General features: G+C 41.0%; 1 protein-coding gene across 1 annotated transcript in view; it reads left to right on the forward strand.

The window, feature by feature from the left end:
- The window catches only part of HSPA12A (heat shock protein family A (Hsp70) member 12A), a 58,920-nt gene that overhangs the window by 25,338 nt on the left and 9,466 nt on the right, over positions 1-24,116 (forward strand). Inside the window, exons 4-7 of the mRNA XM_061364245.1 lie at positions 1,106-1,292; positions 2,186-2,290; positions 4,700-4,816; positions 23,930-24,101. Of these exons, the coding sequence (XP_061220229.1) occupies positions 1,106-1,292; positions 2,186-2,290; positions 4,700-4,816; positions 23,930-24,101 (581 nt within the window). The remainder of the gene's footprint in view (positions 1-1,105; positions 1,293-2,185; positions 2,291-4,699; positions 4,817-23,929; positions 24,102-24,116) is intronic.

Genomic DNA, 24,116 nt, shown 5'->3' on the forward strand with positions numbered 1-24,116 from the left:
GTAAGTGTTTGTTTAGCATGCTGAAAGTACACGTACATAGGGCGAGGAGGAGCATTACTGTGAGGTTCTTGTTCTTCCATTCTGCTTTTTTCTTCTGATGGAGCACTGAGGAGAAGACAAGAATGCTCACAGCTGTGTCTGTGCTTCCTACTGTCTGACCTTGTCCTGCCATGCCCTTCCGATTCCTGCTGCTGGGTGTTCACGTATTCAGTGTTCTTATTTATTTCTTTATCCATTCTGTGAATCAAGCTTTGGGTTGCTTTTGCCTTAATACTTTTGTGCTTCTTGGGTCTTCCTGAAGATACCTTCACGATCTTGGTAGGATAGGGTAGTTTTATTCACCATTTTACTGGGTGGTAGTGAGGGAAATGCTTTGGTGGAGATTTGGGGCATTTAAAACACAAAATCCATCAACTTCAGGTGGGTAGAGAGTGCGACGCAGAGAACTCAACATCTGCAGACGTGTCTTCAGAGTTTCAGGTGTCCAGGAAATCAGACACAGGATTCAATTCCGGTTGAACTGGCTTGCCTCGCTTCAGAGAGCGTTCTGTGAGAGAAATGGGGATCTAATCGACTTCTCTGCAGTTGCGCTCAGATGGCTTAAACAGGTCCTTAACTCAAAATGGGGAAAATATTCCCTACAAAGAGGCATTCATGGACTCTGATTGACAACAGATAGGCTGCTCATTTTGAAGATGTGGGGTTTTTCTTAATAGTGTTCTTGGACAATTACCTGATTTCTTTTCTTCTGTACAGTATTTATTACATGCATACACTTGGTCTGAAAATTTAAGTGTTTATTGTGCATGACTTGCTTCATGGAACCTGTACGCTTATCAAAGACAGAGCATGATTATGTCCTTAAAAACGATATGACTAACTGCAAAACGTATTGAATTATCTGAAATGAAAATTACAGTCTTCTTTTCTTGGATGTGAATAAAATCACTTGCTTTTGGTATTATAAGGATTGAAATTAGTGTTGTTGGAAGGCAAAAGTAATCTGTGCAGTCTGCCACCACGTTGTTTTCCTCATGATACACTGTTTTTCCTGCTGCTCCAAACATTAGTATCACTTACTGAAGCTCTTTCGCTTGTTGGATAGGCGATGGGAAGGTGGGGATCCAGGCGTATCCAATCAGAAGACACCTACCACTATCCTCCTAACACCAGAGAGGAAGTTTCATAGCTTTGGGTATGCAGCAAGAGATTTCTACCATGACTTGGATCCCACTGAATCAAAGCACTGGTTGTATTTTGAAAAGTTTAAGATGAAGCTACATACCACTGGTGTAAGTAATAACCAATTCCCTTGAATAATTGAGTTTGAAAACTCAGATTACCTTCCTGTGAACAGTACTAGATTTCTGCCTAAAGATTGTCAACTATATGTGAAGTGGTTCTATATCTGTTTAGAGAGTAAATAAAATAAAGTCAGTTAACATTATGATTCATTTTGCTTCTCGCTGCATTTGGTGAGTGTATTTTGCCAGCCTTGTTTTTAGATCTCAGAAGTTCAGTATCTGCTTTGCTTAGATCTTCATGTCCTAATTTGCCTGGGTGAAATTCATAGCTGTCGAGGGAGTCTGCATGAAGTTGGTTTGTTTTACAACTCTAGTCAGAAAACAGAAATGGAGCATAAGATCCATCCAGAACTCTAGTGCAGAGGAGCAAATTTACCCTGAGTTCATTGTCAAAACTGCAAGTGCAAATCATGTTGCTAATTTGACATTATTCCTGCTGATTATATTTTTGCCTTTAATCCATTCTAGAGTTTTGGGACTTGGCCAGTACTTTCTGTAATGAGGTGTTTTCTGGTTTCATGTGTTGGTGGGAAGCCAAAAATCTATGCTTTTAACTCTTGGATTAAATATCTTGCATATGCAGCTTTGTTGCAATTAATCACAGATACATTCAATGTAATTCTTTAATAGGTAGTCCATATTTCTTTCTCTGCCCGCAGCTATCTGTAGATACAGTAGGTGTTAAAAAACAAAGTCTAAAATAAGCAGCAGATGTCATGCTCCAGGAAATTCAAGTGATGAGTTAGATCCTCTTCAGAACAATTTTGTCACTTTTTCCTAACCAGGTGGATAATGAAGAATTCCCTTTCCTCAAGCAATGGGAATTAATTTCATGGTTTCCTTTTCCTTTTAATAACTTCCACTTATTTTCTTTCATGTAGAATCTTACCATGGAGACAGACCTGACAGCTGCAAATGGCAAAAAAGTCAAAGCACTTGAGATATTTGCTTACGCTCTGCAATACTTTAAGGAACAGGCATTAAAGGTAGGGTAATGCTTCCTTATCTAGATTTGCTGGTTTTATAGCCGGTATAAATGTGAGATTAGCCCTGCTAACCTTGCCAAGCTCTGGCCTCAGTAGTATTTGATGTAAACAAAGTAAGGAAGCTGTAGAAACTCTAGGCAGGCTGTGGACTCTGGAGATCTCACAATAGCCTGAAGTGATTTCCCCTCACACAGAGGAAGCTTGATTCGCTAATAGTTAAGTGCATCACTGAGATGCAGAGCTCTGAATATCTTCTTACTGGCTTAAATATTTTCCACTGTTTTTTTTTTTTTTCATGGAAAAAATGTTGATTTGAAAAGACAATTAAAAAATGCAGGTGCTGAAGCACAGGAATAAGTTTGAGGATGTGTCCTGTCCTCATCTCCTATACTTCTGCTGGAACAACACGTTCTGTGTTCACTCAAGACCAGAGCTAGAGGGGCAGGATCGCCTCCTTCGTAACCAGCAGATCACAGTTTTGATGTCTCCATTGTAAGAAGGACATGGAGCTGTTGGAGCAAGTCCAGAGGAGGCCATGAAGATGATCACGGGCTGAAGCACCTCCTGTGTGAAGACAGGCTGAGAAAGTTGGGGCTGTTCAGCCTGGAGAAGAGAAGGCTGCGTGGAGACCTCATAGCAGTCTTACAGTATCTGAAGGGGGCCTATAGGGATGCTGGGGAGGGACCCTTCATTAGGGACTGTAGTGATAGGACAGGGGGTAATGGGTTCAAACTGAAACAGGGGAAGTTCAGGCTAGATGTAAGGAAGAAGCTCTTTACTGTGAGGGAGGTAAGGCACTGGAACAAGAGGAAAGTAACAGAGACATCTGTTAGGGATTTAATTTGTAAAGTCATACTGTGTTCTGATGGACTGCCTCCATTTATGTTGCTTTTCTCTTTTCTCCTTTTTCTCCCCCTGCTGTGGCTGGTGTGGCTTTTTATTTTCCATTTCCCATTTGAAATGTTGAAATACTCATTTCTTGTGATATTCTTCTTGGGACACAAGGTTGTTTTGCATATTCTTCTGCAAAATATATGTCCCCAGGAAACAGGTTTTTGAGATTTAAAATCTCATATAAACAGTCAAACATAAGTTAAGTACACACTGGCTTCAAATGCAGCACTGTAATGTCCATGTAAGCAAGCTGCTGAGTCAAATCTGTATATGCATCCCAGCAAGCATTGTTTAAAATGGCCTTGTTAAAATGGAGCCTACCATTTTGGATGGGTTTAACATATTATCTGTGAGATCTCTTTAAGGGAACAGGGAACCGTTCTTGCCGTTACAACTCCAATTCCTCATCTGGTCAAAGACTTAACTAGATTTTGGGATTGATCATGGAGTCACAGACTTGAGCCCATGCATAGTCTGGGGAATTTCTTAGTGAATGCTGTTGGGTTTCATATATATGCTGTCCTGCCTGCTCAAGGCTACAGCTTTTCTTGATGTTAATAAATCCCTGTGATTTATGTGTGCATGCTGAAACTAATTGGACGAGTGATGTAAATGAATCGTTACTTTGCACCATCATCTGCCCATTCCTGTGCCCTGTGCAATATAAAGGTAGCACTTTTCCAGCCTGGATTTTTGAACTGCAGCATAGCTAAACAAACACAACACCTTTGCACAGCACATGCAGAAAGAGTTTTTCACATTCTAAAGGCCTCTTGTTCACTTTTCTGAACCTTTCCCTGTTTGGATGGAGATTTAGATAGGACATATGGTAATGACATTTTGCTTGGAACCTTTCCCAAAACATGTCAGTATATCACCTAATTCGCAAATGCAATACAGACTTTCCTCTTTTCAAGGGGAAAAAAGGGGACAATAAAAGAACTAAACTGGTCTTGAGTGCTTGCTTAGAGCAAAATTTTCAAGGAGCAAGCAGTTATTTTTTTAAAGGGTTTAACTGTAACTTCCTCTTGTTAACCGAGTTGTAAAAAGTTGCTTTAAAGGTACATGGTGTATAAAGAAGTCATTGAAAAACCCAGATTGTAAAGCATAATGTTCATCAGTGATACCTCAAATGTATTTCTGTGTATTAATCAAGGTGCAAGTGTGAATTCCTCAAGCGAACAGCAAATCCCGCACTGTGACCAAGAGTGTACGTGAATGCTCTGTAACGTTCACCAGTGCAGGAGCTGCTTTTGGAAAAACTAACTTTTCTATTTCATGTTAAGCAGTAAACTTTTCTATAGCCCTCCTTGAGAAGGCTTCAACCCTAATCCCGCTTTTGGCGCAGTAAAGCATTCTTGACAGGTTGGCAATAATTCTGATTTGTAGTGTGGATGGAAGAGGAAAAGAGTTGAAGAGAGAAAGCTACTGTTACTCGAGCCAGAAGAAAAGAATGTTTTCTTATGAAGTGGACACCCATCATTTTACACTGACCTCTGGTTTCATCTTATCTAGGAGCTCAGTGACCAAGGAGGCTCAGACTTTGAAAACACTGAAGTAAGATGGGTCATTACAGTGCCTGCTATTTGGAAGCAGCCTGCAAAGCAGTTTATGAGACAAGCCGCCTACAAGGTAAGATTACAGGCTGAATGTAGAAAAGCCCCTTTAAAGACCTAGTTGATAGGCTAAATGATAAACTTTATTTGGGACAATTAGTTCTGGTATAAACTGTATACAAATGGTCTAGAAAAGAGACTAGTAACACTAACGAGGAGTTAACTCTACCGAGCAGTAGCTTTGAGTAAGACATGTTTACCTCTTAAATGACTTTTTCTTTCTATTTACTTTTATATATTGGTGTCCCTCATTCTGATGTTTTAGTCTTCTTGTGCACTCTGTTCCCGCTGAATTTGGTGCACATGAAAGCGATGCAGTTTCGAGACCCAAGGGAAAGCTGATTTTAAAGTACTGCACACAGTTTGGTTCTGTTATTTTCTTTAGGTCATCACAGACTTTTTAAGTAAAATAAAAATAAAGAATAAGGAAGAGGAGGGAAAGCAAAGAACCTCCTCAGTGGGACTTTTTTCCCAGTTCCCATTTTCCCACAGTAGGAATGAAAGGATTGTGAACTGGATAGTCTGGATATAGAGCTAAATTGAAATGTTATTTGCACCAGTAAGAGGTTTATCTGCATTTTAACTCTCTCCCCCTAAACCTCCCCAAATATGTGCACTTTCCATATGCATGTCCTTTATTTCAAATTCAGTTTGTCTTTAACACATGAGATGCACACATTCTTCTTTTCATCAGGATGCTCATCTTCTGTTTTGATTTCTATTTATTTACTTTGGTCAGAGACTCGTGTAACCCACTGGCAGCAGCGATGTGATGCACGTTATGTAAAATACCTCTAGTAGATCATGAGTAATTTGCAAAGTGCTCCTGGGAAGCACCCAGATTTTTCTGACTCTGTTTCTAACTATCTCTAATGTTGAGCAACATTTTTCTTAACAGTCTTTATTGTGGGATTGCTAATGCTAGTGCCAGAAGCAAAACACTCTTAAAGTTCTGATGGAAGGACACGGTTGTAGGTAAATCTGAAACGCTAGAGACCCATTCATTATCTCTGTATATTGTTGTCTGCCTGCTGTCTGTGTGCATGTGTGCTCGTGAACTGGGAGCTGTGTAAGGAGCAGGGCAGGGTAAAGTAGATCTCTTGGCATTTCTCATTTGTGGCACAATGGAATGTCATTAACTAGTGTCTGTGTCTGTGGTTGTGTCTGTGATCGTTGTACTTTTATCGGCAAGCTTGATAAGCAGCAAGGACTGACAAGGCTTTTAACTCGGGGTGTGTGATCACTTGCAGGAAAACAGGAGTTTAGGGAGGTAATTGGTGTTTATTTGACACATGGTTCATCTTTTCAAAGTAATGGGGATGAAGAAAGAAGTGCAGAGCATGGAGAGTCCTGCATTGCCATTCAGTCTTTCAAATTCCTATGGTTGGATCCAACACGTTCCTCAAACCAGTATGTACAGATGGATCAGAAGTTGCAGCTCTTGTTGCTGGCTATTGGAACATGCAAGCATCTCGAAAAAGAGAGCTTGTCCTAAGAGTAATTGGGGCATCAAGTGAAGTGTGCAAAGGCAGTGGTAGAAACTTTGCTACTGGAAATACACTGACATACAAGCAGTAGTCTAAACTGAGTTAACTAGTGGGAAGTGTTAATGAGTTGTGGAAATGGGTAATCTGTAGCAAGTGATGTAGCACTAGAACAAAAATACTGATGGCTTCAGTCATTGGTTCACAATGTAAAGCCCAGACTTTCTGGAATGGTTAAATAGTTGTCTAGGCAAAGCTAAATATTGCATGGAATTAATGAAGTCCATTAAGCAGTGTTGTAGGTCTGCTTCTGCACTCAACATCCATCATCTTTTGTACAGCCTACAATCTCAGTGCACCTCTGATATCTCCTCATTCTGTCTTGCCTTAAACAAACCATTGCTAGCCTGGAACTCTTAATCTGTCCAAGTGCTCCTGCGATGTCCCCTTCTAGCTGCTGTCTCATCGGAATGAGCAATCTGGGTGTTCCCTTAAGCTCACATCTCCTCCTCTCTCTTTCCACCCAGCCTATCAAAATCCTGATAGTTCTGTCTGCATAACAGCTTTTCCTCTCTGTACATACTGCTGAGCTTTCAACAAGGCTGTCGCTGATTTTGCATCTTGGTTACTGCAGCATCATTTCCTTGGCTTTGTAATCTGGCCTGTTTTGTTTCTCTTCAGAGTATTGCTGCTCAAGGGTCTAGTAGCCTCATATTTGACAGGGAATCAGCCTGCATTTGACTCCTTCATCTGCATCAACTCAGACATAAGCTGCATGTTCTGAACATGAACATCTGTAATGTTAACTCATTTTCCTCCTCTGAAACACTGTCTAAAATGCTGCTTTTATTCACGCCTGCAAAAACTTGAGTGTGATGAATTTACTAATGTATGAAAGCTGCTCCTCATTGCTTCTTGCTGTTACTCTGCCTGCCCCATCTGTATTCATCTGTTGTGCTTTTTATCTCCTTAACTCTGTTGATACTTGAGTTGTTACCGCTTCAAAGCAGGTATTTGTTCTCATTTGTCTTGCTCTCTGGGGCTTCCTGGGTGTCTAAGTTTGGTAGGCCATAGAGAGCTGCATGACTTTGCATCTTCACTTTGCTGAATCAGAATTGCTTTATTCCCTTTATTCCTGAATAACAGTCCACAGATGCTTCTTCCTGCCCCTCATGCTCAATTCTTACATGTCCAGAGATAGTTCTAAAGCTGTGTCACACCTATTGAGGTCTGGTTCACTCAGAGAGAGCTCTGTGGCAAGAGCAGAGTGCAATCTCTGTAGGACCTCCTTTGTCTTAAGTTTCCTTTCTTGAAGCATGTCTGCTGGAATTAATGTGCATTGAATCTATGTTTGTTACATCCTGAAGAATGACTCTTGGGATGCATTAGTCAGGTTTGCAATTGTCCCCACCATAAAATGTAAGGCATCATAAATGGCATTAACTTTTCTTGTTTCTGTGTCCTAGTTGTTCCGTTTCCAATTCTTTGCTTTGGTGTAGTTCTGTCAGAAGTGCTGTATTTGCCAGTAGTAGAAGGAATCCCATTCTCATGAAGAGCTCGCATTGTGAGTAATTAATTCAGATTGCTCATCTGTTTTCTGATTGGGGAGACCTTGGCAGCGTGGTCTGGTTGGACAGCATGGGGAAGAACTCTACCCTGCTCCTGTGGATGTGACCTGCCCTTGTTCCTGTCCTTGTAGAAGCAGTGAAATGCAGCTACCTGCTCTGGGCCTGGAGTTTAGACCCCAGCATGGAAAGATGACTTAGGGGTTGAGGCAAGCCACTTCCTGCCCCTGAAAGTGGCCTGGCACTTGTAGCCTCATCACGATGGTGTGCAAACATGGACACAAACCCATGATCTCACCTCTGTATCATCTGAGGTCCTCCTGACACAAGAAAATTCAGTGTCCTATTAGTCTTGTGTTACTGATGACAAAAAGCACTTTGCTGTCTTAATATATTACTATGACAAGCACTTTTAATCCCTTATCCAGATGAAATTCAGGCACTGTACATTGTTTATTAGAGGAGCAAAGGATCCAATGCTCTTGGCAGTGTGTTTCTTTTTAGTAAAAGCATTCTTCTAGCTCATCTTTCAGTTCACATTCTTTGGGTGCTGTAAGTGCAGAGCAGAATCTGCAGGCTGGAATTCCTTGAGCATGCCAGCAGGAATAAGGTTTTAAGGAAGAGTCTGGAATGTGGCAGGAGCATGTGAATGCAGAAGCTATAAAATAAGAAAGTAAAAGATGGCATAGCAGATGCGCTCAGGGCAGAGCAAAGGGAAGGGAAAAAATAGCACACTGCTATTTAGCTTGCCTTAAATATTCTGTAGGCTTACAAACATCAGTCACCCAGTCTGCTTTGAGATGTTGAGGGTTCTTTTTAATATAAACAGTTGATTTTGAAATGGAGTTCTAGAGCTGTGAAGTACATTTATCTTTCAGTTACACATAGCTAATAAAATCATTTGCATGGTACGTTTGTATAATTAAAGAGGCAGTCTATGTTATAGGATTAAGCATGTGAGCCTGGAATTCCAGAGGCTTTCTTTAATGAGCTCTTATGCTGAATATGTATTAATTTTTTTCACATCAGTTTGTGATAGAATTGATGATGAGGTTTATTTAACACATTGTGTTCCAGGGTTACATTACATTACATTGATCAGTACCAGCCCGCACTGTAGAAACCTTCATAGAAAAATGATTTTGGTGAAAGAGTAATGTGACAGCACATGAAATTCCTTGCTAATAAAAAAGCGATGTGAAATGTGTTTGATTTTCACCAAGATGACCCAAAAGACTTAACCAGATTGACATCTGTGAAGCTGAGCTATACTTATTCCTTTATAAACATATTCTTTGGTGCATAAACCATAGACAACTGAAACTTACTTGTCTAGGCACAGTGTAGCAGACTTCTGCCTTGTCTGCTTCCACTACTTTCAAAGAAATCACTAGCTTCCCAGTGCTTCTTATGCCTGTACATCTTTGCCTTTTTATGTATTTTATAGCAGAAATACGTTAACCATCCTGATTATTTATAGCTTCTGGGCTTCTCTTGAGTCCATGCTTCCACTTTGGTAATATTAACATCTTTTTAATCATAAGGATTAAAATTAAGTGATATGCTAGGGAGAATTCTGCATCTTGTCACTATGTTTAATTAGGGAAGGATAGCTAATTGAGGAGTGAAGATTACAAAGTGAGAACTCAGCACAGTGGGAAATGGTGTACTAATTGATCTCAGTTTACACATTTTGATTACCCAGGCAGGCTCACATGAAAGCAGAGGCAGTTGACAAAGCCATCTGCTAATCACGTTCTGTACGTTGCGGTTTGTCCACTTGTGTGGCATAAATTGGATTATTTGGTGGTTTTCTTTTTATCTTGCTGAGAAAGTAAAATAGGAAAAAGAAATCTAGAAGATTTAACTGCAAAGAGGAAAAAAATGCAAGCTGTAAGTGGAACCATAGTGAAAAAGAAAGCCCAAGGTGCAAAATCTGGTGCAACTAGCAGAAAATAGCAAGTATACAGTTTTCTCAGCGAAACTGCTCAGTCAGGGCCATTTCTCTCGCGTTAATAAATCAGCCTGAGCCATAAGGGCCTACAATGAGGATATTTTGAAACAAAGGGGAGGGGGGAGCCTGAGACATGAGGAGGATGCTTAAATAGGAAGAGAGTCGGGTTTTGCTGTTGTGGTAACCGGTGCATGCCCACGGTGCAAAAAGCATTTCCAGAATACCATAACATGAAAAATTTAAAAGCTTATGAGAATTTAATGGCTTCATTTTTCTAATGCAAGCCACTCATGAAACTTGCAGCTAATGTCCTCCTGCACCTTAGGGCATATAACGTCATGCAGCAAAAACTTGGTAATGCCGCTTGGAGCTAAGCTTTTCTTTGCTGCACAAGTGTGATCTGTGGCAACAGTCACTTGGGAATGAGCTGCAGCAGCATTACCCTGGTTGGAAATCTGGTCTCAGTGCTGCTGTTGTCCCATTTACCATCAACCTGTCAGTGAATGTAATCTTTCCCTTAGTATATTGTCATTCAGCAATATTTGAGTCACGTTTAGTAATGCTAATCTGGATTTTTTTATGGTCCCTGTGAAAATTTTTGGAAGAGTGAAAGGGCAAGGACACAACAAAACAAGCAATTTGGAGATTTCTGTGCAAAGAAAGAAGTTGGTGATTTCAGGGTCTTGTAAGGGATCCAAGAGTCTTCCCCTTACAAAACTGGCATTACTTCTGAGACCAAAATGTGATTGACTAGATGTGATGTCCTAAGTAAGGTCTGCTGTGATTATTGGTATTCTTTTTCTGTCTCACAAATACAAGAAATCCTTTTCTGCCTCGTGATGACCCAGAAAGCTTGTGCCATGCCTCTGTGTAGCAAGAAGTTGTGGTTCACAAAAGCTTTTTGAGGGATAGGCACAGGTAAACTGCGGAACCTTCTCCATGCATTGCAAACAAAAGTGGGTTTAATGCTGCATTGTGATTGATAGGCAGTGGTCATAATTGAGATGTTTCTTTCCTTATGTTCCACTTTCTTTCCTCAAGGCCTGCTCTTCACCACATGCTACAATACTAATTTCCAAGCCATTCTGCTCAGACATCTGCTCTTGGATTCATGCAGCTCACTGTTTTAACCTGTAAGTGTTAAACTACAGAGCTCTTTCCTAGAAAAGTGAAGTATAATTGGAAAAGGAGATTTTTAGATTTAAACCAGGAATAATCCTCTCAACATGCCATAAAGAGAAAGTAGAGCTTCTGTGTCTCTGTTTCTGTCTGGAAAGCAGCCACTTCAAGAGATTCAGTTCCAGTGGGCATTTTCCAGAGGCAGTGGAGAACACAGAGTACATAGTGGGGGTATGTAAGTCCTCATTTTCTGTCTTAAAAAGGACAGCAGAATCTTTTACACTGGGAGAGATTCAGGGCAGACTGCCGTGCAGTGCAAAATGGCAACTGAATTTTCACACCACTCTTCCCAATAGTTGGCAAGCTGAAATAGTTTCCATTGAAAGTGTTCCATGGATGCACCTCCTGGTGATGCAGGTTTTCATACAGGGCAGAAGAGGAGAAAGCAAGGGGCTTGCGACAGGGATATAGGTTCTATGACCACACCAGAAAGCATTCAGACAGCAGTATGTTTGGGTGCTGTCTTGTGCTGCTGGGAGATGTGGCAGCCCTTCCCCATCTCTCCTCAGTCTGTTCAAAACAGATGTGAACTCTCAGGGAGACAGCACCACTGCTGTGCCTGGTGCACATCTGAGCTCATGAGCTCACTGTGTGCTGGTGTGCACAGAGGGGAATCAAAGACTGAGGGGGCAGAACAGGCGGTGATATGTGGCAGCTCCTCCTGACCCTCTTTCCACACCCTCCCACAGGTGCAGCACATAAATTCTCCTATGCTTCTCTCTCTTTGAGTTCGATCTCTCACCTTTGCCAAGACAGATCATTGATTCTTTCCTTCCACATTAGCCTTCAGGTCTACACAGCCCCTTAAAACCCTGAAATCCTCTCCGCGGTCAGTTCAGCATGAACAGTCTTTTCCTTTGAGAAGTAAGAAAATGACCAAGAGTCCTTAAACATTAAAGGTGTATTTTTTTTTTCAGTGAAAGGACAACTTCAGAATAAACAGCTGGGATCCATTTCTGGGTGATTTCTGACAGTATAAAACAGCTCAAGATTGTCCCAAGGACCTTTTTCTTTGAGTCGTAGAACATGTGTTCCACTTTTGGGGTAGGGTGATGTTTTGAACTAAGACCAGTGAAAGGACTTGCTCCAGCTGTTAGAGGAGGGGACATTTTCAAAGGCTTAACAGAGAGAAGCTTTTGTTGTCACCATTGTTGTTTTCTGCAAGAAGACACATTTACCTTAGCATTTGGACTAGAAGTCTAATCTTTATCCTTTTAACATTTAGTCAATACTACATTCTTTAGGTATTCTGCTAGTGTCACATCTAGGAATTTGGCAGTATTTCCTCTTCTCTGCCTTCTCAGTGCTCCTACTACACAGAAGAACTTCATGTTTCATAGTGCTGGAAGGGCCCTTAAAGCTCATCTAGTTCCAGCCTCCCTGCCGTGGGTAGGGACACCTTCCACTAGACCAGATTGCTCAAAGCCCTGTCTAAGTATTTCCCTGAGTAATACTTCGTAGACCTCAGGAGCTCTTGAAAGTATCTGCTTCTTTTCCTTCTTTGGCTTCCTTTATGTATTTTAGGAGTTTCAAAGTTTGTATTGTATCTTACCTTTGGTAAATTTTGTTGTTTCATAGATTTAAAAAGGGGAAATTATAATATGAAATCCAGAAGACCGGATGAATATGGGCTTTAATAATAGAATCAAATAGTGCTGATAGTCCAGAAGAATTCCAAGGTCAGGTTGAAAATACAAAGAATACATTATAAAAATCTTGTGTAAAATGTGAGGTATAGAAACGCACAGGTAAAAGCAATCTGAACTCTAAGCTGGGTAACAGCAACCCCAGGAAGAAAAGAAATAGAGGCAGTTTGACCATGCTTAGCAAAGGCATTTATCTTAATAAGACAGCCTAGCCAACTCTAACAGATTGGTTTATCTAATCAGTGACCACACAAATGCAGAAGTTCTGGCTGTAGCCGGTGCACAAAATTCATTATTTGGAGTGTGCTGGAAGTAAAAGTCACACTTCATTACAGCTCCAGGTGCCACATTTATCTTCTTGCTTTTCAGAATGGGATAATGCCATGGTTTCTAAACAGCCACTGGGAGGGAGCGATGTATTTCTTCTCATAGGAGGCAGCTTTATTGCTAGGTTAGTAATCAGAAGTGAAATACCAAATGGATTCTGCTTTGGTCCAAAGCAGCCTTCTAAGTAGCATGATCAGGTATGTGTATGATGGAGATAGCCAGCTTAATTATTCAGAATCCAAGCACCCCCATTCCAATGAACTTCAGCACTAGTTCCAATGTAAACCTTGGTATTGAGCCATATACCCAGAAACTGGTGCATTTACTTTAGTGGATTGTTTCACAAAGTTTGGTTTAAGTGAGTTGCAAAACTTGAAGCTTTGTAGCAAAACTGAAAGAAGAATTGAGCTCCAAGTTCTGGTCTGCTATTTGCATTCTCATGCTTTTAAGCACAAGACAAAGTTTTCTCTATAACCAAATATAGCAAAATGAATTCATTAGGAATTGAATTTCCATCTCTAATAAGACACTGGACTGAGGGAGATATTTTTGGTGCAGTTGGTATTAACATTTTAAACTCAACTTGTGCATCCTTGATGCATTAAACTAATTGCTTTGTCTATGTTAAATCACTTTTTAAAGTGACCAATGGTGATGGCTAATGTTTAAGGCTAAAGATCTGTTTAGAACTGTTGTGCTCTTCATATTTTCAGATTTGAAAGTATAGCTTTCAGAATAAAAATAAAGTGTACTGTGACAAATGTTTCCTTTTGATCCCAAGACACTTAAAGTTATAATTGCAAAAGTGACTGAACTCTGTATTGAAACTGCTGGGGCACTGGATAGGCAGGCTTTTTGCAGTGAGTCTGATACTGATGTCATACTGTCAGACATTATGATGCAGGCAAGGTTTTGACATGGAATTCACAAAGACTAGGAATGAGAAAGCATGTAGGTCTTTGACATTTGGGAAACCTTCTTATGGTCTTTCTCAGTGTATAATACCTGCACCATTTTAGAGCTGTGGAAACATTCATTGGAAGCATTTGTTGGAGATCATCTACTCTGACCTTCCATTTGAAGCAGGGTTATTGCAACGCCAGGTCAGCAGTGGCTTTGTTTAGCCAAGGTTTAAGTGTCTCTCTAGGCATCTGATCTGGTGCTGCACCACCTTCCTAGTAAAAAGAGGTTTTCATAATCCCAAATGGGAGCTCTCCAAGCTGCAATAAATGGCTCTTGCCCCTTGTTCTATCTCCTGGCAAGACTGGGAAAAGCTGTGTCCTGTTCTCCTTGTAACTGCTCTTCAGATAGCTGCAGGCACTATTAGAATGCTTCTTGGCTGCCTCTTCACCAGACTTAAATGCAGCTCCCTCAGTCTCTTCTTACAGAGGATGTTCTGTAGCAGCCCTCCTCAAACCCTCTCTACGTTCTTGTCTGTCTTGAACTGAGGGGAGCAGAAGTGTTCAGTTGATAACCTTTACAGAGCTGAATCTGTAGCCATTACTCATGGAAATTAGCAGTCATGAATACTTACACTGAGAAGTAACCAGGAAGTAAGTGCTGTAGTAGAGAGCTGTGATTCTTGTGGTTTCTTTGGAATTAACAATAATAATAATAGCTTACACAATGATTATGTTTTTTCATCCCAGCTTTTGAAGTTGGTATCCAAGATTTCTTCCACCATAAACCCAAATTAACTATAAATAAAATGCTAATCTAAACCTCTTGCCCCTTCAACATATACATTCGCACACAAACTCTTAGAGGGGACTAGTAGTGTTGCTATTAACTGAAGTTAATGTATATCTTGTCTGGTGATGTTCACCAAACCGGCTATATGGGTGCAAGTGTGAGGTCTCTTATTATCATCCACCCTAATTTACTGCAGGTTAGATTATTTCACCTAAAAACTCCCTTCACAGGAGTTCATAGCGTGTGGGTTCTGCCTCTGAAGTGTGAGCAGCAGCGAGTTCAGCCTATGTGAAGGCTGTGAACTTTCTGGGGGTTAGTTGCTTTGTATGAGCTTCCAACATGGACAAACCCTGGGGATTCAGAAAGCACTGCAAAGCCCATGCTCTGGTACTTTGAAAGCAAGGGAAAACTGTATAACTATATGGTAACAGTATGTACTTCATCTTGGCAGGAGGGAAGATAACTGGAGTCTCAGAGAGGTCTCAGGGTAATCCCCAAATCCTAAGGACAATTTAAAGGCCTATTTTTACATTGTGATCCATCCCTCTATGTCTTTCATGTGACAATCACTTACGCTAGTGTAAAGTGGATAAATGAAGACAATTACAGCAGTCTCAGCTTCCAGTGTTGTGCCCCTTCCATTAAACCGATGGCTTTTCCACTTTTCCTTTTTCATAATTTATATTTCCCTTGTCTGCAAAATGAAGTTACTACTGTTTGAAATGTCACTGATGTGCTCTCAAGCAGTTTTCTCATGGAGAGATGAGTGTCTTTGTCCTGTCACTTACCGGTACAGATGGGCAAGCTGTGACACTAAAGGAATTCTGCAGCTGTGATAATTATCCACTCTATCCTCACATGTGAAATGCAAAATACCAGTGGCACCTGATCAGAACTGGATGAAGGACAGCCTGTGCCACAACCCTCATTTTAGCTCGAGACAACAATAGTGTGAAAATGTATGTTTATGTATATCTGTTATGTATATGCTTGTATGTATAGCAAATGTTACTGAAGAGAAAGCAAAAATCTTGTGTTGCTGTAAAGCAGAGTGCTTTCATGACACTGTTGATGTCAGATCTTGCAGGGTCAACCACCACCCAAACATTGCATTGCTGGATCTAAAAAGAAAAAAGGAGAATACTTATTGTACTGCAGTACTCGTCATCATGCTGAAGACTAATGGCACACATACAATCATAGAATGGTTAGGGTTGGAAAAGACCTTAGCATCACCGTGTGTGTGATGGCATAGTGATTTTCAAACATTTGTTGTGAAGGCTTCTTAAGTCTCAGGGCTGAAGATACAGCAAAACTGTGCTTTTCATGCAGCGTTGTGATATCTGCTAGACCCACTCCCTGCCAGCCCCGCTCCCCCTTGTGTGCCTCTTTGTGATAATGCGGAGAGTCTTTTCCCTTGTTGCTCATCATCTTCTTTCCTGGCATGCTCTGCCTCCATAATTAGATCTCAGTCGTTTATTTGTGACATCCCAGTTTGATGCCATAGAAGTGGAGAAAGTGCTAGCTAGCAGAAAAGGAGGAGGATTAGAGGAGCTCACTTACCAAGGCAGTAAGTGGATGTGTTACCAGGAATCTGTTAACACAATGAACTGATTAGTTTAAACAGTGTAAATTTCACAAGGCACTTAATTTCCAACTGCTGTATTGTGCTGCCTTGATTCAGTCACACAATACTTTCTTCATACAGGCTGCACAGTGCTTAACTTGCAATCATAGCCTTCCTGTTGTTACTGATGATAATAAATATCTTGGATGATAGAAAAATGTTGATATTAATTCACAGTGTCTGTTATTTTGACTGAATGCTGTTGTCCCACATGGCTTCATTTCCTAATGAACCACATTATCTCTCATAGACTCCAACTTCTAAATCTTATCTTCTAAATTTTATCTCTAGTGCCTACAGAAGTGGCTTTAGTGGTAACACAGGTTTAAAAGGTTCTTCTTACCATGCAGAAGAATGCATCATTGCACTCATCTGGTCTGCAGCATTGTTTCAGAAGTGATTAAAGCAATGCAGCTGGTGGAGGTGGCAGACTGTAAAAGCAGAGTGGGGGCTCAAGGCTGTGATGGAGCTGTCCCTGCAGCTTCTGCACATGCAAAAATTGAAGCTTGCTGTGTGGTGAATAGTAGCGTTTGGCTGGGACAGAGAACTCAACTTCTGGGGTTGTGGAGTGGATTCCTACCTCATTGTGAGTTCCTGTGCAACGTTAGCCAAGGCTTTTAGTCTCTGTGCTTTGATTTTCCAACTGTTTAATAAGGGTGGTTCTTGCGTGTGTTTATCTGTTTAGTCTGTTTATGCTACATTTTTATCTGGAAATGCCTTATTAATTGTGAACGTAGTGCCTGTGGCACTGGCACAGTACTGAATCGGGTCTTAGACACCTACAGAATTTATCAAAGCAGTAACTTAGCATTCATCTAGTCAGACCTCATTCTTAGTTTGTTTCTCTTTCTGAGAGACCCAATTTAACTGCCATGAAAGTAATATGGTGTATGACTCTATACTGCTTTTACAAAATGTTTTCCTTTAGTGCTTTTCAATGCATAAAAAACAAGAGCACTAGTATACCTATTCTACAGGTAGGTAATCTGAGCTAGTAAGAAGTACAGAGTCTGCTAAGAGCATCTTACTGGTTAGTAGGGCAACAGTCAGTAAAATCCGCTTCTCCTGAGCATATGCACAGTTTTAATGCAGAGAAGGTGCACTCTTTAATATTTGTGAGTATATGTTGGAATAATTTACTTATTCCATTAGACCCTGAAAGTGATGTAGCAAGTGTTACTAGGAGAAAACCCCAAAGTAAAAAAGGGTCTCAATCAGATTCTTTTTCTCCAGTTCAGAAAACTGACCTGAACTACCCCATGGACCAAAGGGCAATCAAGGGGTCAGAGTGGCCTCTGTGCTCTTGCAGCAGTGAAGATCACCAGTCTGCAAGTTAATGTGAGCATTAGCACTGACGCAGACTCAGCTGCAGTTTGCTGTGGCCCTGACTAGATTCTAGTGAAATAGGGGTCATCACGGGAATGCCTGCACAGGTCTGATAGTGCTGAACCTGTGTAGTGCTCCTTTGTACCTCCAGTATTTCCAATATGTGCTGACTGTTAAATATTTCTCTTGTAGTTATTGGATCTTTTCTAGAGGCTGTGTTAAGATTAATGTATATTTTCACCATATTTTTGTCATAAGGAAAATGCTGATTTTATAATATTAAATACAGCTGCATCTTAACAGGGTGAGGTTTTTCTGCCTATGTTAATATAACACAGAGGTGCGAGAGCCATCGTTGGATGTCAGGAAAAAATTCATCGCTATGAGGGTGCTGAGGCGCTGGCACAGGGTGCCCAGAGAAGCTGTGGCTGCCCCATCCCTGGCAGTGTTCAAGGCCAGGTTGGACACGGGGGCTTGGAGGAAGCTGCTCCAGTGGAAGGGGTCCCTGCCTGTGGAACTGGATGAGCTTTAAGGTCCCTTCTAATCCAAACCAGTCTATGATGATACGGTTCTCTGAATCTGATCCTACCTAGAGCATGGGATAAAATGCACCTCATCCTTTATTTTATTTGTTTAATGTTTTAATCTCTCCAGCCCCCTGTGCTGCAGAACATCATTAAGGCAGATCCCCCTGCTATCGTTCGGCTTTGACTCTGCCTGCAAAGAATAGAATCATAGAATGGTTTGGGTTGAAAGAACCTTACGGTCTTTAAGTTCAATCCCTCTGCCATAGGCAGGAACACCTCATGGCATGGGGCCAGCTTGATACCATGAGCTGATGCTTTCCATCTTCTTCTGGCAGGGCAGCACTGCCAGCATGTGGAGCATCCCACAGCTTCACTCGGATTTTACAGCTGTGCTCTTCTTCCTCCACACAACCTCAGGAATGTAAAAGTCTTCATTATTGTCCATGCAAACTTATCAAAAATACTTTCCTTTTGGATGGAGAAAAGTTCTTGGAAGGTCTGCACAAGACAGGGCAGTGTTTGACCACTGCTGTCGCACCCCCAGTGCAGTTTCATCCTGCAGGTTTGTTCCAGTTTAGTTATCCAGCTCCAAAAGAAAGCTAAGCCTCTGCAGTGGTCTTGTGAAAGTGTGTGTGCCTGCCTGTGTTGTATCACGCAGTGTTGCTGGAAGGGGAGAAGCTTTAGAAGCAATTTAAAACAGGCACCTGTGTGTAGGAAGACATTGCTATGTGTTCCCTAATGATGGGAAAAGGGCTGTGAGAGCCACCAGTCAGCTGTAAGATTTCAGAGGTTTTAATACTCCTAAACCAGGTTTGACACTAAGGGATTTTTGAGTGGAGAGCATTTCCAGGCAGGTGAAGCACAAAGAAATAAAGGTGAATGCAAAATGCATAGGACTGGCTTCAGTTAACATACCATTCTGATAATAAATCAGCATTAAATTCCACAGATGGAGTACTATTTTCTGTATGTGTGATTTTTGCAGTATTTAAGACCTTAGTATCTGTTGTTTTAATCAGTTCTATAACTCAAAGAAACTGGTGCACTCCATGTAAAGGATGCTGTTTGTGGTACAAGTCAATGGTTAGGCTATATTTTTGCCTTTAAAAACATATCTGAGGTATCTCTGTAAAAGCAAAGGTGGAAATTAGGCATTGCTTTCAGTAGTCTGAAAGAATAGTAATAGGAAACGTGTACCTTGTCAGTGATGGTGTATTTCCTAACATGCTATTGCTTTTGAGGTTACCATGGTGTAATAAATAATGCCTGATAGCACACAAATATTTTGGCTGGCTCTGATATTAAATACAGGAGTACTCCAGCTAAATGCTGATGCTTCTAATTAAGGCAGCTTTCAGAGATGGGAGCTTTTATCTAGGCCTAACCTCATGGCTTTCATCACCTTTTAAAAAGGCTCAAACTACATGGAAGATTCTAGTATAATGCTGTATATAAGCCCATATGCATTGCAGCATTATAAAAGATACAATCAGTGTGCGTTGCTATTTTTTCATTGTGTATCAAGGCACGTGAGGGTGGTTTTTAAAAGCAGCATCATTTAATCCGTAGTAACAATGATTCTGTTAGGAATGGAAGTGAACATCATTCACTTCACAGTGAATGGAAGGAGTGAATATCAGTTCCGTGGAAGGACTCAGACTGTTACAGAGAGGTTCAGTCCAAACCTCAGTGTTTGCTAATGATGAATTGGTCTTAACACTTGGCAGCTGATGCTGTTCTGGGAATCAGGAATGTGTTTGTGGTCAGCTGTGGCTCCCATCTGATGACACATCTCTGGCTACAAAACCAGAGCTAGTGTGCCAGGTGGAGAATTCACCTGCATCTGGATGGTAAAGTTATTTGTGCTCCCGTGGGTGAGGCTTTGAAGCACTTGGAGGTTTGCTGTTGATGATGCATCTTGGTGAATGAATAACAAGGCACTAGTAAGAACTCATGGAGCTGTTTACTGGAGTGAGGGAAAACCTGAGTATTCTCTTGTCAAAGCATGAAATCCTAGTCCTTGGGCATGTGAGCAAAGGAAGTTTGGGGCAGTCTTTCAAAGCAGTTCTTTTCATGGAGTTCTTTGCTTCTCCCAGGTAGATGAATGCATCATTGTCCTGCAAATAAATTCATTTCTAAAAGCTTTCTGGTGCTCACAGGATTTTTGTAATTCCATGATGGGTTTTCCACATTTGCATTTTTGGGAAAACCACTGCCTGCTTGCTTCATATTTCATAAGTGATGACTGGGTTTGTGTTACTAGTGAGTATAATGGGAGAAAGAAAATCTCCTTAGCAGACTGGAGTCAAGACATGGCTCTGTTATAAAGTCTGCTCTAGGCAAAAGCAGTGTGATGCATCTGTGCCACTGCCAGAATCATCTATGTAATGCTGAATATCGAGACTGTTTAGGTCTGTCCTGTTCAAACCTATTAACTTGTGAATCTCTATCCTTGGTTACAGCAGTGGGTGAGGGTGTGGAGTGAGGCAGATAGAAATGAACAAATACAAAATACAGCAAATTCCCAAATGTCTACAGTTAATATTTTAAATGAATGCATCACCATTTCTTTGTGTTGATCGCCTGCTGTTTTCACTCTCCTTTCGTTGCATGCTGAATGTATTTCTCCCATCGATCCTTTTCTCCTTGGCTGTAATGATGGGACAGAGGTTCTGCTCCAAAGTCTTCATCTTCTCAGAGTTTGTATTAAAGCAACCTTATTGCTCCATTCCTCCCTAGCAATATGTTTATGTTTCTTTCTCATCTCCCCTTCCCCTATTCCCTCTGTGCTGTGTATCAATACAAATATGTACAGTAATGTGCAATGTATAAATACTACATTCACAAGGTATGAAATAGTCAATATTGATCAATACATATATACATATATATGTATATATACAAATATATATATACATATTGGATGCCCAGTACCTTACACTGCACAAGATTTTGTATGGTCCTTTTATGATGTGAAATAACACATTCTTTATTGTAACTGGCCCCTTCAACTCTGTAAGGAAAGCTTTTTAACCAAAAATCCCAACATTTTCTTCCTGAAATTCTGTTAGGATCAGCTGTGCTTTGAACTGTGAAAACCTGTCATTTCTGTTGAATGTTTTCCTCAGGAGATATTTTGTGTATGTTAAAATAATAGCTAGAGAGAAAAAGCAGCAAGAGTAGCATCAGCTGTACTTGGAGGGTCTGAGAACATGGATCTGAGTCCATCTGCTACAGGTCACTGCCTTCCTCTCCTGACGTGCAGGCTGCAATGTGAAAAGTTCATGGTACAGACTATGGAGGAGGGGAGGAAGCAAATGTTATTGTTAATGGTCTGCTGTTTTCTTTTAGCAGAACCAGCTTTGGTAATTTGTATCAAACCCCCCCGTAGAACAGATGACTTTGCAATTAATACAACCTTCCCTGCCTCATGTTAGGAAATACCAGTGTGCAGCTCAGCTCTTGTCACTTCTGCGTATACTTTATGATGTAGCCTTTGGATTTCAGTATCCTTGGCAACAAACTATTTTTTCCCTAAAATACTATTTTGTCTTTTAGCATATGTAGGTTAGACACAAGACTTTGTGCTACTAACATAATGCCCAGTACATGGAGTAGGCTGAGCACACTAAGTTCATCCACATTGCTGGGTATTAAAAAACCCTATTTGCTGCTCAGAGTTTTCACAAGACATGATAATGGACTTAATGCATGTGAAAATTGCAGCGGGGTAGTAGGGAGATGTTTGTTCTCCATGCCCCTGAATAGGGCAGGAAGTGCCTGCCTTAAAATTGAAGGAAGAAAGATTCAGATTAGGCTTTTAGCAAAACTTCCCAAAGGCAAAGACTGAGGGCTGAGAGAGTTTGTGTGCAGAGACCATATATTTTTGGAATTATATAAATACCTGTCAGGGACCAAGTATTGGTTCAGATCTTGAATATTGCTCTTTCTAATTGCAACAAATTAAAGCGATGTGTGTAGAAAAGCTCACCTGGAGTTAAGTGGTGTTAAAGTGAGCTGGAATGAAACCAGCCCCTCTTGTGGCTACTATGTCCAGATGGGCTGGAGGAAAGATTATACTAATGCATAACGCAAGAACTTCATCTTCATCCCCAGTACGGCTCCAGAGCTTTATCTGAAACTGTGCCTGCCAACATGCATGCATGCAAGTGGTGTGATGGCAGGAGAGTCTGGTTTGGACCTGTGTTTGATTGATAGTCTTCTCATATCTTTTAGGGTTACTCTGGCTGCTGTAAATCTGCACTTTCCAGATTTTGGAAGCTTGGTTGCAGGCATTCTTTTCAATATGGCACTTTTTAATATGTGCTGCTGAGGTTTGATATTCTGTGGTGTATATGCACAGTATTCTTCCCAGGCAGTTCCCCTCGTTTCAGATCATGCTGTTGAGTCCAGTGGATATAACTGAAGCAGAAGGTTTTGCCCAACAGCAATAAAGGATGTAAAATGACCATAATTCCAATCCCAAATTGTTGGTGTTTTTTCTTTCTTGTTATTAATGAGGAATATATTTTCTATAGCAATCTATTTATTTTACTTGTTAAGTTAGGGTAAAATGGGTCAGTACATGTGAAGGACAATTTTATGTCTCCAAATCTTACCCTAGTATTGCTTTGTGAACAAGCTGCAGGTGTAAACTAGCCAGCAATTCCCAGTGTAGCTGTATGAAGGAAGTCGAATGTGAATTTCATGTGAGTCTGCCTTCTTTTGGGCATGCTCTGGAGCCACCCCAGTGCATGTGTGTGAATTGAAGTGAAGGTTTGCTGGAAGACTGACCGTGGAGGCAGAAAAATGTTCATACACATATTTGTTTGCTAGCATGCTTTAATACTTGGGCACTTACCAATAGCAGGTAAACCAAAGTTGGTCAGAAAGAGTTATTGTTATCTCTTTTAACAGAAAATCTTACAGTAGGGAGAAGTACAGGAGAAAAGAAATGAAAACACAGTTTTGTCCACTGCTTTTAGATATTTTTCTCCAAGCCCAGCTCTAAGAGTAATGTGGGTACATGAGAACTTGTGACTTCTTAAAAATCTATGTGTCTTGAGGCTGAAAATCCGGAAAGAAAATGGAAAGAATAGCAAATGTTGATTTTATAATGTGGGTTTATTTTTAGGCTTGTTCTCATCACATTCTGGGGAGCCTACCCTATTGTGAGTTCTTGAATATACTGACCATTTGAAGATGTTATAAAAGCGATTGTGCTTAAAAGCAGTGGATTTTGTAATAAGAAACATTGGGTTTAAGTCAGAAGATGCATTACTGGCAAAGTACTGCCAAAGCCTAGTAGGCTACACAGTGAGGGGAGTCTATTCTGGCAAGTTTTGTAGGTATCTGGTCTATAAAGAAAGGCACACTTAAAATATTGTTGTGGGGAGTAAAGGCCGAGGATATTCCTTCATTTCTTAAAGGAGGCTGGGGCCCCTCTTAGCAGACAGATTCACAGGTTAATTAGGAGTTCAGATTTTAGGCCATTCATTACAGGTTTCAAATCTGCCTTCTTCCTTTCTCCACCTCTCATGTACACAGATGCTCTTTAGACACTTAGCATGGTAAGTGCATGCATACTCCCTGTTCCAGCCTGTGAAGTTGTGCTATCCATTGTGGGCAGGACGATTCCCAGACCAAGACCTTTAGCCATCGGCAGCAGCTCCTTTGCGTGTTGAACGCAGGGGGCTGACCTGACTGAAACCATGAGCTGGGGAAAGGCTTGTTCAATGAAAAGGGTCTGCTAGGTTTGTGGTTATTTCCCACCCCACTTCTCTGATCAGTTCTCTCTCGCAGGCAGGAATGGCGTCTCCTGAAAATCCCGAGCAGTTGATCATTGCCCTGGAACCTGAGGCTGCCTCTATCTACTGCCGAAAGCTCCGCCTGCACCAGATGATAGACCTGAGTAGCAGGGCTCCTGTCAATGGTTACAGCCCAAGTGACGCTATTGGAACTGGATTTACACAGGGTACTTCTATTAACT

Source organism: Neopsephotus bourkii, unplaced genomic scaffold (assembly GCF_033783945.1).
Source record: "Neopsephotus bourkii isolate Nb327-2 ecotype Australia unplaced genomic scaffold, CSIRO-AGI_Nbou_v1 NB_1189, whole genome shotgun sequence".
Classification (NCBI taxonomy): domain Eukaryota; kingdom Metazoa; phylum Chordata; class Aves; order Psittaciformes; family Psittacidae; genus Neopsephotus; species Neopsephotus bourkii.